We start from the raw sequence: 20,215 nt of genomic DNA on the forward strand, positions 1-20,215 counted from the left end.
TTGCATTTCTTTCAGGTTAGGTGGGGTTGTTTTCAGAAGATGGAGAGGATTTAAAACAGACATACACTCTTTTCTAGGGTGCTCACAGGTCATCTCTCTCCACTTTCTAATATCTCAGCACCAAGATCTTAACTCAGCATGATCCTCCTCTGGATACAGAGCCTCGAAATTCAAATAACATACATCTTATCAGCACAAAGAGAAACCCAGGAGTAGTATGCAAGCTCTCAGGCTAAATAACAGTCTATATATTATGTCATCTTTCTGCACATGTAATCAAAATGTAATAAAGAAATAGCCACTGGGAACAGCTGGGCAGAGAATACACACGTACAGCTGTGCATTTTCAAAGCCCAGGCAGACAATCTCTTCTGATGTTGAGTTGCAAGCAGAGAGGGAGGGATGTTCTGTGAGAAGTGAGGCCACAAGAGCCACTAACAGGCACCCCACTGCTGTAACACTGCTCACTCCTTCCATCCAACTCAACAGAAAGGTTCTTGTGAACGCTTTTCACAAACATACTCAGCTGCAGAGGACAAAAGTGGCAAGGCAGGAAGTTATCCTTGTTACTTGTGACAAAAGAAATTGGTTGTGTTTTGGAAACACATGACATCTTTATGCACTGACAAATGATGGGTATGGATGAAAACTTGACAAAATTAATTTGGGAACAGATTCTGCAGGTAGACCCAATTACTTAAGGATGTGAGTATTTCCAGTAAAGTCAATAAGCAGAATAAAAAGGAAACATGATTTCCTTTATCTCAAAAACCCAGAATCTGATTAAGCACGTAACTGAATGTAATTTGGATATTTAACTCCTTTCAAATAACCTTAAGTTTCACCCTGAAAGACTTGTAAATAATGGATCATGCAGTGGCTGATAAGGAGGCCTGAAGTCCTCAAGGGTGAACTTTCAGTTCACCTGATGCTGTCTTGGATTAAAAAAAACCAACAAACAGAAAACATGTATTTTAGAAAGTGACTGCAAGTACTTCACTGAACTTCATCTTGAATAAATTTTATGGGTGAGTGTCAACAATGGCTGAATATTCCAACATCAGATTATACTTTTATCTGTTTATTAACATTTTGTTGCCATTCACACCTCAGATTTGACCTTGAATTTGGATCCATTTATTTCTTTTAGGTCAACCACTCCCATTTTGTCTTAAAACTTGAGAGCAAAATGTGTAATTCATAAATTTGAGAGGAAAAAAAAAAAAGATGAAATAGTCATACAAAGATTCAGCTTCCAGATTTGCCCAGGTAGAGAGCTGCTAAGATCCAAAAAACCCATCCTTATGGGGGCAAAGCAAAATAGTCTGTATTTGTGGCTTTTTACCCAGTAAAGATCATTATTTGCTGAAGCAAATCTAAATCTTACTTATCAAATGAGGGTTCAAATTTTGTTGTGTTAGAAAAATGTGTCAAAATGAGCGAGTCTGCCTAGCCCAGCAAAGTGTGGGCTTGCTCAGAACAAGCCAAAGCACCCCACAGCATTCAGTGACTGTTCAGTAAGAGAGTTCCCGTTCCTGAATCACAAAGGAAAAACAACAAAGCGTTTTTAGCATGTATCCTCTACACCCTGAAGCCCCAGGAGCCTGTCATGTTCTTGAGTGGGAAGGAGTTTGAAGAAATCTTTGGTAATTCACAATGGAAAGCAATAGGACAGATCTCTGCATTTTTGGACAGCCCAGTTTTCTCTAGGAAACCACCGATTTCCATCTCAGTGACATCAGGAAGAATGGGAAATAAAGCCCATCATCTGCTGTAGCTTCATGTTTAGAGAAAAATAACACAGAAATGGGCATCAGTATCAATTTAACTGGGGGAAAAAAAACAATCAACAGTCAAAAAAACACCAAAACCCCCCCAGCAAAGCAGTAGAGACAACTTTCACCACATTACCTGAAGAGCTTTCAGCTGCCTAGAGCAATAGATTGTTCACAGACCCAGGCACTCAGGGGAATGTGCCAACCGCTTTCCATAATTGCAGAGCATTTCATGGGTATTGTAGCACAAACTGAACATATGAGAAACACCAGTAGCACAAGGCCTCTACCAGTATCTCCCCATTTCCTTTTCTTTTCCAGAGTTCATGAAGCATCTTCTGTCACACAGTTCAACTTGAAGGTTGACATGACTGGGCTGGAGCAGGGCAGGACATGCTGGGCATCTAGAAATCAGGTTTGCCTGAAAATGGTCCTTTTGACAGATCCCTCATGACAAACCATGGTTTTTGGCCTTACAAATCGCTTCCATAAACCAAAAAAAATAGCAACTCCTCCAAACAGCGTTTTACTTTCAACATCTTTTGAAGCAACACTGACTCCTCTCTGAAAATCTATTGTGTTGAGCTACTGAACAGCTAAGCTATGAATAGATGACTAGAACAAACAAGGACAAAATATGCACCATGAAGTACTGAACAGAACTGCATTGCCAAAGTGTTTTCTCAAAGCCCATATGCTATAGTATGCTTCTGCTCCTTACTCCTCACTAAAAGCTCCAAGGCCATCTCACTGTAAAGCTGCAAACCATCCCTACAGCACTGTGCCCCTGTCCTGATGCTCACAAGCCTCCCAACAACAAAGGGAGCTTATGCAAAACACAGATCTCTACTTGCAATCAAAGGACTCATCTTGTTCACTCATACTAAACTCATCTGATCTGCCTTTCCTGAGCACTCCCAAGGAAACATAGCACTGAGATTCAAAGTATATTAGCTAAAGAATTATCTATGAGTATGAAAACTGCACAGCTGCCTAGTAAACAAATGCAAATTCAACACCACTGCATCCAAAGTACAGGGCTCACTGGGTGACATAAGGTGCACAGGGATATTGTCATACAAACTCTTCCTAATGTGTATGTATATATATCTATCCAAGACCAACATGAAAAGATCTAATCACCTCCCTTTTGAGAACTTCTCTGTCTCAAACCAGATGAATTACTCTGAATCCCTCATCACCACTTCAAATCTTCACCTTTTTTCTGAAGTGATTAGACTGGAAATAACATTGCACTCCAGTATTAGATAGTTGAGGCTACAGTTAGGCACATTACAGCTCATTAAAGTTTTAAGCCCCATGTTGGGGACAAAAATGTAAAGCTTGTTTTCAGAGGTCTAAAAATAGCCCCTCGACATTTTTCCATCAGCAGAGCACACTTTTGAAGGAGTGACACAAAATACTTTACAGGATGCATAGCATATGCCAGACAAATCAAGGCTGTCCCATGTCAGTCAGCCATTTTTCTAAGGGCTTTCCTTTCACCTAGAAGGTGCCATTAAGGTCTAGACAAAGTCTAGAGTCTGCTCTGGACTAAAGCTCCATCCTCTACCTGAGGCAGGCTCTAGCATCATGTAGTTGCTAGAAAAGGTAAAAAGTTTCTTTCAAAAGAGAAAGCTGAAACCAGATTTCCAACTGAAATTCCACACAACCACAAATTGCCTTCAACTTTATTGACTTCAGAGAGAGTTCTCAGTTTTGTCATGATTTTGGTCCTCAGCATCCAGCAGTGAGATCACTGTGTGCAATTACACACTCGTCTCTACTTCACTCCAAAACAGTTCTCAATCCCAACACTAAATCGAAGAAGATTATCTGCAGATTTGAGAAGACATCCAAAACACACCAAAAGTCAACACAAGGACATTCATCACACTATTTGTCTGTTGTTGCTGTGCTACAGCCACAACATTTGTTCTATCCATAGGAGCAATATGGAATATAGCCTCAAAATGCTGGAAAAACATTAAACATTTATTAAAAACACCCCAAAACCATAGGAAAAACTTAAAATGCAAACTAGAACACCATAAACATGGGAGTTGTTCAAAGCACAGGTTTGTGCTGCTAAACCCAATGAGGTCTCCAGGATCCCCTCCAGCAGACACAGCTGGTCTGCTGTGCATTCTGCATTGCATCAGTAAGAAAACATTAGACTGGAGCTGCATGGGAAGGTCACAGGCTCTGATGTTTCATCACTATTGTCTACATCAAAATCACTTGGCAGAATGATTAAACACACACAAAAAAATCTGACTAAGAAAAACCATCAAGTTATGCATGAAAAATGAGATTATGGCATCAGAATGAAGGTCGCTGCAAATATGCTGACCAGGAAATCCCTTCCAAGTTAACTGCAGTCCATGTGGCTTGGACCTGTTGCTTGAAAAAAATATGTATTTTCTATTTATATTCCACAGCCACTTTTTTTGTGTTTATACTCCATAATTCAGGCTGAAAGGGCAAAGAGAGATGTGACAAGTGGTAACAAGCATATCTCATCTGGCAAAGAAATAAGCCCCTCTGTACTTTGCAGAAATGACAGCTACTTTATCCTGGACTATTCCATACATACAATTACATGTAGCTGAAAACAGAAGTGGAAAACTAAAGCAGCAATTAAGCCAGGAGAATACAATCAGGCAGAATTGAAAAGTCACTGAAATATCCAAGTGTAATAATCTCTACACTACAGACATGAATAATGTGTAGTATCTACAAACCAAACAGCCATGTCTCAGGAAGGGAATGTCTCTGTTTTCTGTACCTGTAAGGACTGCTGACACATGTGACACAAACAGCTCTGACTTCAGAGGGATCCTACATTAGCAGGCAAGAGCTGGACAGAGCTTTAGGATACAGAGTAGGAGCAAATGAAAAAGAGACTATAACAGCAAACCCAAAGTCACAGACTGACTGCTGGGCAGCATAGGGAAGAGGCAGCCTAAAGAATAAGGTGGTTATTGTACCTTCACTAGCAAGCAATCCCTTGGTTGATGCAAGCAATTCTGACCCCTTTAGACACTATTAGCACCTCCAGTGGTTGCCATCATGATGCTGAGCCCAAGGCAGGCAGACAGTTATTTTGTCCCACATTTTAGAAATAAAAGCATAAGGAAAGCAGATACAGTCATCACATTTTCACATCACCTTGACCCTCAATTTAAAACACTAAAAATAAGTGTTTACATTTCGGGCACAAAAAACCCTGTTTCGTCAAAAGTACAGTACATTTCTCACTGAGAAGCTGAAATAAATGACAGCATTCAGGAGCACTGCACCATTGATCCTTTCCATTGGAGAAAGTCAGGGCCACCCTCTGCTCTACTGAGAGCCCCAAGCCTCACCTAACACTAGGAAGAGAACAGCCTAATTCAGCCTCTTGGGTTTAGTCCATACTCCATTTCTGCACTCTATTTCAGTCCAGGAAAATCCAACACCAGCAACAGCTTCCCCATGACCAACCCTTCCTCTTCACAAAAACCTCTTTTGGGTTCTTTCGGCTGTAAGCTCCCAGCAGCTCAGCCAACAGAGGAGATCTCACTGTCTGGTGGTGGCTCAGGACCCCACACCCCAATTCCTGCAGGGCAGCAGCAGCAGCTTCCCCAGGTGCCCCTGGGCAACTCACGTGGGCCAACGCGCGGTCCCCGGCCGTCGCCAGCTCTTCTGCAGATGCAGCTCCTCAGGAGAAGCTGCTGGGCCCAGAGAAAGGTTCCTGTCTGGAGAAAGGAGCTTCCCTAGGGAGATGCTGCTCCTCTGGCACCCTCACCAAGAGATCCACCCCCTGCTCCTCCTCTCTGCCTGACAGTTCATGCAGCTCATGGCATGCGACAGGGCTCTTTCCCTCTCCACAGGGAGATGGTTAACCCTTTCCTTGGAATGGTAGTACTGCCAACTTTTCCACCCAAGGCACACCAGTGCCTTTTCTGCTGCTGCCACCGACCTGGGCTCAGACAAAAAGCTCAGCAAACACACCTGCCGTGTCTGTACCTGACCCTTTCTGCTTCACCGTTACCTGCCACACCGTTATGTATCAAAAAAATACCCTTACAAGTAATCAAGTGACCCCTTCAACAGCTTCTTCACCATCACTTGATCGTGATAAGCACTATTTTCCATCTCCCTGAAGCTGCTCATATTAGGCCAGTTTTAAAAAGTTCTAATGATTTACCATACAATCCTCAGCTACATAAAGGCTTTTGCCACAGAAAAAGAGTTGGCTCAGGCTTTCATCAGTGTTTAGAAAAATGACTACTTGGGTCTGCAAATTGAAATATAACATCTAATTAGGAATCCTCTGATTAATCATTATTCTTTGCCATCTTGGATAGCGCTTTGATAAATGAGGCTTAGGAGTCTTACAAAGCCTTAATTACCAATATTCCAGATGACTAAGAGACACACACAGAGTTTCTCTGGGTATGTGGAGCAATGGAAAGTACCTACATTACCTGTGTCTCTAAATGCATGCACACATAGCCAGGTTGCCTCAACACCAGCTAGCCAGCCTGATGGCAACTCGGCAGAGAAGTGAGGCAACTGCTTGTGCAAGGTCTGTCCAAGGCAGTAGGCAGCACACCCTGCACTTCTCAAAGCTGCTCAATGACTGGTTACAAGACTTGTATCACATTCAGGAGATGAAGCTCCACAGCCTGAAGATAGAAGAGACTCTTGTTGTTCTCATGCCAAGCATTACAGCCCAAGGAGGTGTCCCCTCAGCTGCCTATAGAGATGGCATTTAGAGCACATCTGAAGCACTGCAGACCTAACAAAGTCAACAAGTCACAGTGCCAAATAAAATAAACTTCTTGTAGGGGAGGAGGGGGTGGAATAACAATGTGCTAAAGCACCATGGAATAACAATGAGGGTCAAGTGGCCATCCTCACAGGGCTTCAGGCAAGAAACTCCCCTGAGCCATCCTGCCTATCCCAGTGCTTTGGGAAGATGTAGCCCATGTTTGCAGCCAGCCTGTGGTGCAGAGCACTGCGGCCCATGGTCATTAAACCAGAGGACCTGACTCTGTGCATGTTGCCTTCCCTATAGTGTTGCTGCTCCAGCCACAACCACGGCACTTACTGCACTGCCAAGACACTTCTGATGTCCTTTTTGTTTGTTTTAAATATTTCTGGGTAGCTATGGGTTGAAAGCAGCACTCTAAGAAGAGTTAAACCATCAGAAATCAGGGTTGCAGTCCATTAGGAGCAACTTGGCTTTACAAAGCTACAAATGTGGGCTTGCTAGAATTTACACAAAAACATGATAATGCTGCTTCCCCTCTTCAGATGAGTCCTCCTGCTTTCAGAAAGTCCTGGCATCTCTCTCATTTCCAGTAGGGACATTGTCTAGTGTCTTGTGATACCGACTTCAAATTTTAAACATAGATTCCCTCTTGGTTTGCACCTTGCCTCTCCCAACATCATCACAGCTGCTTAACTCAAACACCTTCAACAGCATCCCAGTCTTCAGTGGTGTGGGAAAAAAGATGTTGAACAACACAAGCTATACCTGTAAAAATTTAATTGCACATAACACATCACCTGGCACATGCCAGTGTTTGGGTATCTGTTAAAACCATTTCTGTACCCAGTGAGAGATCAGCAGAGGCAAAACAGAAAATGCCATTTTGACCTTCAGCAGTGTTTGCTGACTGCAGGCTTTTGTGTTTGGACTCACCTGATTCACTAAACCTTTGGAGAGGGCAAGCACTCCCAAGTACCTTTGAAAAGCAACCAGTTATTACTAAGTTTCACTTGGGAAGATTTTTGTTCTAAACAAGCAGCTGGGTATGAGAAGTACAAACTAATTTTGAGACCACGCTTTTGGAGACTGAGATATGGATCCACTCCATGTAACTACTGTGTAAGCCTAACTACTCTTTCTGTCTTATGTGCCAAAGAAATAAAAGTAACCTTATCTGCAGTTAATCTTTGCAAGTTTCAGTGCAGCTCTCCTCTAAGGATTACCCTCTGCACTGGCTGCATCTTCTGGTGATGCACGAGGGCCAAACCACACAGCTCGCTACATCGTCTTCTGTAACAACCAGATGGAACAAAGTACCTGGGAAAGTCTTTGACACACCACTCTGACACAATCCATCCTGAAAAACCCCCTCCCGTAGCTCTTGGTTTCACTTAACCAAGCAGAACAGAAAATAACCACAGCTGCCAAAGCCTTTGGCAAGTCTCATTTCTCTGCAGGCAGTGATTTGCAATCTGATAGTATCTTACAGACTCAGGAGTTTTTTCAGGCATTCACTGTACGGTTCATGTAGACAAATACATTTATCATCTGGGGGTGAGAATGCTGGAGACGGTATTTTATTCAGCGTAGAGATTATTTCAGATTGATTTCTCTTCCAGCTTAACACCTGAAAATACAGTAAGCCCTTCCATGGGTCCCTTCTGGGGATTATCAGACCTTGCAGAGGCTGAAGATGCAGATATAAAGCTCTTCTGGCTGACCACAAAACTAACCATTGCTATCTTTTCCCTTCCATATCTTCCGATAATCTGCTACATAAACAAATAGAATTTGTGCTGGAAACCTGAATCAAACATCATCCATCATATAAATAAGTATTTGGGCTATAATCTAAAAGTCATGTTAGCTTTGTGGGAAACTTCATCAAGCCTGAAAAGTCCCCAGTTAGGAAGCAAGACTAGAGCAAAGATTGTCTTTCCCTGCTCATCCTTCCCAAGTTTTGGGTATTTTTGGCTGATGGAGACAAGCAAAATTACTGAAAATATTTCATACAGCAGCAATACAGTCAAACACAACCCAACCATGGAATTGTGAGCCCATAAGAACCCTGCAACAGGTTTGCATAACCCAGAGCTCAGAGACCACACATTTGACAGTACTGACACCTCATCAAAAAAGGTTTTTAAACCTCGGCATGACAAAATCCCACCACCAATGGAGGACATTTACTCACACAGGTTACTTTCCGGTAAATTTGAGCAGCATTCTGGCATTCTGAGTAAGGATATTCTGAGGTAGCCATTTCCAACATGCACATTCCAAAAGCATAGACATCCACAGATTCATCGTAGTGTTCCTCATACATTTCCGGGGCCATGAATTCCGGCGTACCTACACAGACACGCACAAAAAGAAGGTACATTTTGGATACAAGTCTGAATGGCTCTCACCACAATCTTTTTTGATGACAAAAGTGTGCCCATGATAGCTGGGGAAGGCTGCATGCAAGAGTAGTTCGAAAGAGAGAAATCGCTACAATAAGCATCAGCATCCTCCAGGGAAGAAACCCAAAGTCAACACACACACCTACATACCCACGGCTCCCTGTTAATGATACAGGGGGAAGTGGGGAAAAAAACAGAAGTATCAGGACTTTAAAAATGAACAAAAGAATGAGATCTGGCACATTGCCCAGCCGTGCTGGGAAGCGTGAAACGAGGGTTCTTTCTGGGTGGAGAGAGGGGTGTGTACAGGTGAAAAGGAGAGAAGAAGTGACAACCTGCACTCTTGTTTTTATCAATGCAAATCTGTCTGGTTTTTTCTTCCCCTTCAGAGATACATAGCAACCACCCTGCAGACAGCCAGTATTTTGGAAGCAAGTAGTATCACAAATTACCTCCAAAGCCATGCAGCACAAAACATTAAACCTAATTCTGTCACTGGTTTAGTGGGACGAATCAATGAGGCGACTCGCAGAACAAGGTCCTACCCAGCAGGGATCAGGGTATCAGAAATCTGATGCAACTGGATAACTGTTCAGTGAAGCACTGTGCTTGCTGCTTCATAACTGGAAATTGCAAGCTTTTATGGCAACACCTGCAGCATTTGCACAGCAAAGCACACTGAAAAGCATGGTCTTATAAAGCAAAGTGAAAGAAAAATAACACGTTGGTAATTTATTCCAGGAACTGTGTTTCAGAAGGTAATTTATGCTTAGCAGTCAAGACTAATTTCTTCCCCTTTAGATTTAGAAAAGATGAAGGAAGAGAGATTAACGCAGCCATGTGTAGCAGGAGAGGATCAGCGGTCTGTGAGCACCAGGATGCCAAGAGGAGGGCCAGAGGTCTCCATCCACGTGAACGACTCGCTCCAACTCTGCCCATCCATCTTCAGCACCCAAACTGCCCCCTTGAGCCCCAGGCAGCCTGATGGGTCCCTTAGTTTTTTGTTATGACATCTCTACATCAGCAGCAGAAGCACAACAGTAATGAAAGTAACATATACTGGGAAAAAATAGCACTCGTATGTTCCAGCATCTGATATAAGTTTCTTTCAATGGCAACACAAATGACATCTCTCAAAATTAGGGTCTGCCAGTAAAACCTTTGCTTTTGCACGTTCTCTGAAGTAGCCTTGCCCTGACTCACAAAGAAGCCCCAGCACAGGCATTTCTGTAAAATTCATTTTGCTCAATTTGGGATCAGTCTCTCCCCTTGTTTACAAGTCCCTCCACCTCAAAGACACTGTGCAGCCGGATCTGTGTGGTGAGAGCTCAGTGCCTGCTCTCAGGGGTGTTATACCAGCTGTCACACAGGCGGCAGCTGCTACTCTGAAATGGTTAACAGCTGCCACAGAGAATGGGTTTTGGAGCTGCTGCCTCGCTTTGGAAGGAACAAGACTCAGAGGTAGGAGCGAATCTCATGAATTACAGAGCATTTAAAGCAAAGCTGACAAAGTGATAGGGATAGTCTAAGAAGCAAATTAAATGCTCGACACCATTCCAAAATAGCATGAAAGTGCCATTTTCCCCCCATTCCTCAGGGGTAGGAAGGGAGTATATCCAAGTATCCTCAAACAAAACAGACCACCTAAATGTAAAGCTGCTCAGCATCTATTCAGCTTCCCTTGGCAGAATGAGCTTTGCCCTGGCTCGGCTCCCTGCAGAGACACACTGCAAGGTCAGACCAGCAGCAGTGATGGCACAAACACAGCAAGGGAAAAGCTGGACCTCAGCCATGCTGACCTCATTCTGTTCAAGCCAAAGTAAAATTGCAGCTACTAATATTCCTTTAAAGCTACTAAATCGATGGAGGGGGCAGAATTACTCATCTCACCAGTGCTTCCAAGCCCTCCAAATTTCTTCCTTGGAGCAGCACTACTCATGAAGATGAGCTCAGTTTTGTTGCCAGAATGAGTGCCAACAGTTCGCCAGCAACCAGCAGCCCGTTCCAGCACCAAATTCCTTTCAGATATGAGTGTGCTTTCACAGTGTTGTGGGGACAACTGATTTCACAACAACTTGTATTGGTGCTACTGATATTATTCTCAGTATTGGTATTACTGATATTATCCCATTGTGCCCCAGGGACGTCTTTCATATGAGAAAAGGCTGCGGGACCTGGGGCTGTTTAGTCTAGAAAAGAGGAGACTGAGGGGAAATCTTATTACCATTTATAAATATCTAAAGGGTGGGTGTCAGGAGGTTGAGGTAGCACTTTTTTCTATTGTAGCTAGCAAAAGGACAAGGGGTGATGGGATGAAGCTGGAACACAAAAAGTTCCACTTAAATATAAAAAGAAACTATTTCACTGCAGGTGAGGGAGCCCTGGCACAGGCTGCCCAGAGGGGTTGTGGAGGCTCCTTCCTTGGAGGTCTTCAAGACCTGCCTGGACATGTTCCTATGTGACCTGATCTAGGTGAACCTGCTTCTGCAGGGGGTTGGACTAGACCATCTCTAGAGGTCCCTTCCAACCCCTACCATTCTGGGATTCTATGAAATACTGACCCTCAACAGAAAAAAAATCCCCATCAATTATTTGAAGTGAAAAACTAGAGAAATTTAACAGATACAAACTAATGTGACCTCAATAAAATCAACAGACCCACAGTAGCCAAACACATAGCCAAGATTTCTGTCATTCTGACTGCAGTGACCCTGGGCCCCCTAAGCATTCAGGTCAATGCTTCTGTATAGATAATTGTAAAGAGTAATAGCCTCTGAAAATCTGAGATGCTAAAATAATTCCTTAGGCAAATACTGCTTGAAAGATAGGATGCAATTTTCATGCCTAGTAAGGGAACAGTGGTTGTCACTATCAGTTTGCTAACTCTAACCACCAAGAGCCTACTTCCCGTTTCAATTGCAAGCTGAACTCTGACTACATGCACGGTAACTTCCCCCACTTGCAGCATCAGTTCTCAGGAATCTGCAGCTTCCTAGAATCATCACCTGCAGACCTGGACAAGGGAAATTTGCTGTGGAAGCCTGGGTAAAACCCACAAACTGTCTAGAAAATTCAGGAAAATGTTACATCTAGACAGAAAGCATTAATGTAACTTCTTGCAAGGAAAGGACAGCCTTTGACAGTCACTCAGTAAACACCCACCTGCTTCAAGCAAACACAAGCTCTAACACTCCTGATGTGGGCACCCCTAAGGACATCAGCTGTTGCATTTCCCAGTGGAAGCTTCTTTTAATTTCATACCAATTGTTGTTTTAATAAATTGCAGATGTTGTTTCAGCAGAACTCTGCCAGGGCAGCATGGAGCCAGGGATGAGCTCAGGAGCAGCCTGTTCTGCTGATGCCCCAGTACCTGCGGATAAGGTGTTCCAGCCAGAGCGCTCCCCTGCGACCTCACGGTGAAAGAAAGATGCCCAGCTCTGCAGGGCACTGCTGCCTCCCTACTTCAGCAAAAGTAACCCTCCCTATCCCAGCATCACTGGAAGCAGGAGACTCCCACAGGCTTTTTTTGCTGCATTCTTTAGCTAGGGAGAGAGCAGAACATCCTTTCTCTTTCTTCTCCCTCCACCCCAGTAGACATTGAGCCTGTTCTCAGATGCACATGAACTGCAGAGAGTCCTTGCTGCTACTTTTGAAGGAGAGGGGAGAAGGATTTGTGGATACCAAGAAATATTTCAATTGAAACCAAAGTGTTTAACCCTTGTGATACAGAAGAAAGGAGACAAGGAAGTCACAATACCAATTTCTTACTGATTGAGATTCTTACAGTAGGATAAAGGGAACAGTCACAAAACCACTTTAATCTCTACTGCCAGCCTACAAGTGAAAAAATTGCTAATGCAAAACATGAAAGATACTAAAAAGACAACCCCACACCAGGAGAAGGAGGCCAAGGAGAACACGTGGATTACCTATTACGCTTTTGGCAAACGAAGCTCTCTTGAGGGTTGCCAGACCCAAGTCTCCTATTTTCACAGATCCAGTTGGTCCAGTAATAAAAATATTGTCACATTTTAAGTCTCTGTGAATTATTGGTGGAGTTCTTGTGTGCAAGAAAAGAAGACCCTTCAGGATTTGCCGGCACCAACTACGCAGGACTTTTGGTTTCATCACTTTAAATCGCTTCAGATACCTAGAGCACAAACATATACATAAGTGGGTATAAAGAAAACAAAGTGTTATTAGAGATTCTGGGGGCTTTAAAAGATGAAATTCCATCCTGGATAAAAGCTCTTATTAGATGCCATACTAGCAGTTCAGAAGGATCACAAAACGTGAAAGAAAAGGATCTTTTCAAGGGAGGAACTAGAGCATTCATTTTTTTGGAAGGAAGTTAATAAGCATTTTTGGTGCAAATACAACCAAATGCTTGCAAGTCTAATAGTACAGTAATTCACTTCACCAGCCTTAGAATACGTTTCATATATTCAACTCAGAAGAAGGCTGGAGCTTAATTTTAACCACAGGACTTTGACCTCTGTGCCATGCACCTGACATTTGTTTCATTTACCCAAAACTGTGATCAGGGAGGTAGATTTTGGAAAAAGGCAGGACCTGCTGGTGCACTGGCAGAGTGGCACGCTGGGGAGATGCAGTGATGAGTATTGCTCCCATTGGGGCTGAAAATCTGTTCCAGAATTAATGCCAACTGCTTTATATCAACCTTAACAAGACTGTCAGTACCAAAAGCTATTAATTAATATTGTTTAGCAGATAACCTAAGAGCATCTTCTGCTTCAAAAAGATAGTTTACCATTCAAGTGCTAACCTATCTGAATTTTCTAACAAAACAAGCACAAAAGCAATCACACAAACAACCACAAAAGCACACCCTGACACAGTGTCACAGGCAGATGATGAAACACACCACGGAACAGCTTCTAGTTGCATAACTGAAAAAGGAGAGCGAGGAAAGAGAGATAGAGGCCAAAATTCTTCCTGTCAAATCAATGTGGTTCAAAAGCAGGGACAAATGACAGACACCAGAGAACAGCTCCATTTTTTCTTTGTTTTAACTGAAGATGCCTTTTTTCAGCATAGGAAAGTAGGATTTTTCTAAAAACGTCCATGGCTATTCTTAGGCTCCTCACCAGGAGTGCAGTACTTACGTCTTTAGTGTTCCAGAGGTCATCAATTCAGTAACCAGCACGATGCATCTTTTGCCTTTCACACAGGATTCCCAGAAGTCATAAAATCTCACAATGTTTGGATGCTGTAGACCTTTCAACATTTCTGCTTCCTCTTTAAATCTCTGCCTCTCTACTTTTGTGAGTTTTCTGTCCTATAACCCAAAATAAGACATAATTAGTGTTGACCAGACAAAAAAACAAAGGCATTGCATGGCTATGGCATTCTGAGTTTTACATTTGTTTTATGCTTCTATCAAGAACAATTATAAAATCTTTTATGTAAGAGATGAGCAGTGTGTATGAACTAGGGCACTCGCCTTAAATCCAGTGTCAAGAAGACAAAGACTCGCCTCCAAACAAAGAGACGTCTGTGCTAGGTGATGCTACATGGCCACATTAATATTTCAGGCAACATAAACACACCCATGGCTCAATGGATCAGCACACAGCTATTCACTTCTCGTTTTGGTTCCGTGAAGCTCGTTATCTGAGAGCTCAGCACACGCAGGATTTCATTGCCAGGTAGGAATGTCCTCACAGCTAAGCTGCTGCCATCCTTCATGGCTGTTGGTGCTCACCAACTCCCACCCTCTGCTCTGGGCAAGTTATGGCAGTGAGAACCAGGTGAGGTCCCTCAGTAACCACACTGGGGGACAAATTAAAACAATATCCTCCTCCAAAACACCGAAAAAACCCTCTATTTGTTTCCTGTTCTGCCTAGCTTTACAGACTTCAAAGGAAGGACTCAAAGCTGTCCTCCAGCCTTTGCTGCAGGCTCCATGTCACGGAAATACTACTTCTTTTAGACTAGAAACGTGAGGAATGTCATGTTCTACAAGTCTGGTTTTCCTAGAGACATTTAGGAGCATTCACCATAAAGTCCAGCCTGTGAAGTCACCCTGGGAGGTACAGCAGGGCTTCCCCAAGGTCAGCAGAAGCTGACCATGTGGCCCAGACCTTGTTAGCACCATAGATCCCCCTCCAACAGGCAGCTCAGCCCCACACTATGGCCCCTTTTTGGGATGGAAAATTGCAAACTGGAGGCTCCACTGCAGACCATGCCATTGCCACCTGGTTCACCTCCCCTGGATGGCTGGTGGGGCTGGGAGCACTTCACTGCCCTAGAAATGAACCTTTTCCCTTCTTTAAAAGGCACAATTGTGTAACTGTTCTTACTCACAGAAGCAGAGGCCCACAAATCACTCAGATTAATTAGCTCATATTTTAAGCTCAGACATTTTCCTCTCCTCGGTTCACTTAGGCATGTTTATAACAGCACATACGTAGTGAATTAAATTGGCACCCAGCTGATTTGTAACCAAGATGCAGAGGGATCAAGCCAATGCCATGTTCACAGCTTGCCCTCACCTGCGACCTCAAAGACCTCAATACGGGAACGAGAACTTCTGTGGCTACAAACAAGTCAGCTTTGCACAGAGGCTTCACGAGAAGAAAACCCGGGCTGAAACAACAATGCTTTGCCTCCTCTTGGAAGACAAAAAACCCAGCAGCATTTCCATTTTACACAGTGGCTGCTGAGGAGGTTTCTCACTTTTCTTGAGATGGAGCAGCGTCAGAGCCAACGTTGCCCCCAGCAACAGCAGCCACCTGGGCCGGCACGCGGGGGCCCTGTGGGGAGGATGCCCTGGTCCCTGGGAGCGCTCTTTGCACAGCACTACAGCCCAGAGCACGGCAGCACTGCTGCTGCTCTGTAGCAACTGTGGCTCTCCAAAGTCAGAAAAAAAAAGACAAGGAAAAAAAAGCAGGCTGTCTAATGAGCCAGGCCAGAAGAGCCCGAGAATTGCTTTTAGATCCATCACTTCTTCCCCTGCTGCTGAGTTTCCTCTTAATTTAAACCCTGTAGAATAAATCAGACCCAGTGCTATTAAGGAGGAAAAGGAGCAAGTCGTTGTGTGAGACAGGAAGAGCAGAGTGTGGGCTAGCACAGAAAGGAAAAGGCGGTGACAAGGATCCAGCAGATTTTTTAAACCTTCTAATTAAAACAAAAGCAATACCATACACCTTGGCTCCCATTTCCAGATTTCTGAGCACTGTGAGAAATTTTCCACTGCTACTTTAAGGGTAACTTTAAAAAATGCCTTTTGGACACTGTGGACTATCACGTTGTGTATGTTCTACACATTATAAGCACTGGGTCATTTGGGCTGCTATCTGGATTCAAAATACCAAGCTATCAACTGCACCAAAGGGATTCTGGAAGACAAATGTGTGGTTTATCTATAACTACAGTAACAAGAAACTGGATTTTTTCTCTTTTCATCACAACAATAGCTGAGCATCCTTCTCAGAAGCAAGCCTGGGAACACTACAAACACTTGAGAGGAGAGGGCAGACACACAGGCAGGGCTTGGGGCAGAGCACATGCTGCAGCCCCTGCCACAGGAGTGGTCTCCAGCCTTGTCAGGGCTCAAACAACCTTTCCTAAATTCCTCCAGGCTGAACCCAACACAAGTTGTTGGCTGAAGCATAAGCTGTTTCTGAAAGGGCTTAACGGTTGAACTGCTGTCTACTCTGATGCAGCAAAACCACTTGTTTAACTGTGTGACTCAGATGAGGTTTAATCCAAACCCAACAAACTCTTCACTGGAGACATATCCACTTTAATTGCCCACCATATAATCCACACAAGGTGAAGTGTCCCTGTGCTGAATGTAAAGGGTGGATGCCTCAAACAACCTTAGAACATGAAATCTTAATATGGCCAACAGATTCTTTCGAAAGGCCATGTCAAAGAAAGCTAATCCACTTAGATGGATTTAAGGCTTTGCATAATCAAATTTATCAAAATCTGGTGTAATGAAACAGGTTTCCAGATTCACTCAAGGAGTCACCTGCAGCAGTGGATGTTAGCAGCATCGGAGAGCTGAGTGAGGAGGTTCAGCGATGCTGAGCTACACGCAATGGCCCTCAGCTTCACAAGGGACACAGCAGCCACCCATCTGGTCAGTCATGGCATCACTGCTGTCCTGAGCTTCCTCAAAACATGAGACTTGAGACTAGGAAAATGTTCCTCTCACCGTGATCTGAGAGATAGGGACATTAGTTTGCAGATATCATCTACATGCTTCCTCTCCTTTTAAGGCATTCACACTCCTTGGCTCTTTCCCACTTTGCTGGGACACAAAGTCTTGGCCCAGGAGGCGACACTGTAATTCCATTTCAAATAACTGAAAGCTTTTCAAGCCTACTACTTAGCACTAAGGTTTCTAAAATAAACTTCAACCTCCGCAAGCCCACGGCAATTGCACCGAGCTGGTTCCACTTTTCCAGACAAAGTGAAGTTAAACAGAAGCAAGCAAGAAGCGAGACAGCTGCTCGGTTGGTGTTACTGCTGCAGAAGAATCTGTGGTTTTAACTTGTTTCTCTGTCCTAATAAACTGTGAAGAACAGGGTGTTTGTATAGACTTTGTTGGCGGCACAGTTGGAATCGGGGCACCAGAGGGAGCGGACACGGGAACAACGAGCTGTCTCGCCCTCAGAGCTTTAGATGTATCAGAGCTTTGCAAATACCTACACAATGCAAACTCATCCACTGCCTGTTATTTTACTGGATTGCCATAGACAGAACCATGCCCAGCAGCAACGAAAGCACCGAGTCATACAAAAGCACAAGCGCATCCACTGCCACGCAGCCCACGAGGCGGGTTGGTTTAAAAGGCATTCCCCAGCACGGCCTCGCTGACCCACAGTCAGCTGCCTTCCCCTTGTGCTGAGAATTTAATGTTCTGTTACTAGAGACACTCTGTGCTCCTGCAGTTTGGTGCTTTGGAGCACTTCTATAGGAATCAACCACAGCAGGCAGCAGCCACAGCACATCTCAGGCACAGCATCAGCCATCACACAGACACCAGGCAGCCACATGCAGCCCAGCTGCCTCCTGGCTCCTCAACCCGTTCAGAGGTGAAGAAGCATTAATTGGGGTGGAGTTTTCCAATCTATGAAAGGCAATCTAAACATACAGACATTAAGTGGTAAGAAGTAGTGAGAAACAGTAAGCTACCTTTCCTCTTGCAAGCCAGATTGTAACTGCACTGTCAGTTTTAAGCATCAAACCACTGAAAGCAATTTGCTTCTTTTGAGAAGGAAGAAATCATACCCAATTAAGTACTTTATAGCCTTGCTCTCAGTAGATTACACACATATTCTGAGACATTGGAGTAAAAGGTTGTTTGCAGAAGAAAGCTCCATCAAAGTGAATTTCCTATCCATCAATCATATTCCTGCTAATCTAACACATATATGCTCCCTGCTCCTCATCGCAGGCAGAGCCAACAAATACCTCTCGTCTTTCATATAAAATTTATCCCTTCATTAAGTTCCTTAGTGGGGAACAACAGCAAAGACTGGAATTAGCAAGGAAATGTGTTAACAAAATGAAAGGGAAAGCTTACGAATTAAATTTCTGGAATGACACCCAAATTAACAGCAGGAACATGTTCTGTTAGTCATCCCCAAGCATCATTTCCTCCAGGCTGTAACATATGGGCTCTGACTAAGACTTTTAAAGTCACACAAGCAAGAGACCGACTTTCACCTGAGACTTCAGAAGATTTCCACAAAACATTAACAACTGAAGTCAAATTTCTTGCCTACTTGGTGCTGGGTGGGGCTAGCAGATTTGGGATTATGCTACACCATTCCCCATAGGGAGAGGGGATCAAATGAAATAAATAAGACCACACAAAACTACTTTTAACAGAGCAATGCCAAGAAAGAGCAGGGTCTGAAGCAGAGCTGTTGCCAAACTAGAAAGGAGAGCTGCTTTGCACACTGTGTTTCTCCAAGTTCCTCCTTTTAAAGTCTTGAACTTCTCATATTGTTTAAAAGAATAGATAAATAAACAGAATCCCAGACTGGTGGGGGTTAGAAGGACCCTCCAGAGCTTATCCAGCCCAACCCCCTTCTAAAGCAGGTTTGCCTCGATCAGGGGGCACAGGAATGTGTCCAGGGAGGTTTGGAAACCTCCCAAGAAGGAGCCTCCACACCCTCCCTGGGCATTCTGGGCCAGGGCTCCCTCACCTCAGCACCAAAGGAGTTTCTTCTCCTGTGCCAGTACAACCTCCTATGTTCCAGCTTCTACCTGTTACCCCTTGTCCTGTCACTGGACAACAGAAAAAAGACAAGCCCCAACCTCTTGGCACCTGCCCTTTAGGTATTTGTCAGCATTGATAAGCCTACCCCCCCACCCAGCCTTCTCTTCTCCAGGCTAAACAGCTCCAGGTCATGGTCTTTCCCCCTCAGAGTGTTCCAGTCCCCTCAGCAATGTGGTAGCCCTCCTGCCTACAGCCACAGTCTCTGTAGTTCTCCATTCTCACTGAACAGATCCTTCAGTATTTTTAGAGATCCCTCCCCAGGGCCAACAGGCTCAAGCTGCCCGGTCGCTGTGACACAGCCTTGCTGAGGGCATTTGGCAGCCACCTCCTCTCCTGCCCACACATTTGTGCAGGCATGTCTCCTTCTCTGGCACACAGCTTGGATATCCTACCTATACATCTTGGCCTAAGGACTTCTACTCCTGTGTCCAGCTGGCCCCAAGTGGGGTTTCTTTAAATGCTTACACTTCACACAGCTGTATTTACTGACAGGTATTTAATTTTGCCTAACGGGACAAAGTCCTCATTTTGGAACAGATTAAGGTCTCCTGAAGCAAGTAGGAGCAGTAGGTCAGCAAATTACCTCTGTCATGCATAAGCTGTAACATCTCTTACACATACTAGGGAAGATGAAAAGGAAACCAAAGAGGCACCTCTGAGGAGCAGAAATCAAATACCCAAATCTGTGGAAGGTAGGAACATCTGTTCACCTCATTACACTTTCACGTCCGTGTGCCAAATGTGTATGCTTGCTCATGGACCACAACTACTCTTCTAATCAGAGATTGCCTTGAGATATGAAATCAGCAGCAGGATCCATTGGCAGCTCTGTCCTGCATAGCTGTCTACTGGTTTCCCGTGCATTTGTGAACAGAAGTGCAGTTCTGCTCTGCCCTACAGTCACAAGATCGACGGCAAGATGCTCAGCTTGGTGGGAACAGACAGCAGCCTCCCCAAACACCCTGCAGCATAAGCCAAGGACTGGCTTTGCTCTGACACTGAACTTATGACA

General features: G+C 44.1%; 1 protein-coding gene across 1 annotated transcript in view; it reads right to left on the reverse strand.

The window, feature by feature from the left end:
• The window catches only part of WNK2 (WNK lysine deficient protein kinase 2), a 110,091-nt gene that overhangs the window by 54,455 nt on the left and 35,421 nt on the right, over nucleotides 1-20,215 (reverse strand). Inside the window, exons 2-4 of the mRNA XM_062008697.1 lie at nucleotides 14,069-14,241; nucleotides 12,872-13,092; nucleotides 8,732-8,889 (exon numbers count right to left, since the gene is read on the reverse strand). Coding sequence (XP_061864681.1) covers nucleotides 8,732-8,889; nucleotides 12,872-13,092; nucleotides 14,069-14,241 — 552 coding nt within the window. The remainder of the gene's footprint in view (nucleotides 1-8,731; nucleotides 8,890-12,871; nucleotides 13,093-14,068; nucleotides 14,242-20,215) is intronic.

This window comes from Colius striatus, chromosome 15 (assembly GCF_028858725.1).
Source record: "Colius striatus isolate bColStr4 chromosome 15, bColStr4.1.hap1, whole genome shotgun sequence".
NCBI lineage: Eukaryota > Metazoa > Chordata > Aves > Coliiformes > Coliidae > Colius > Colius striatus.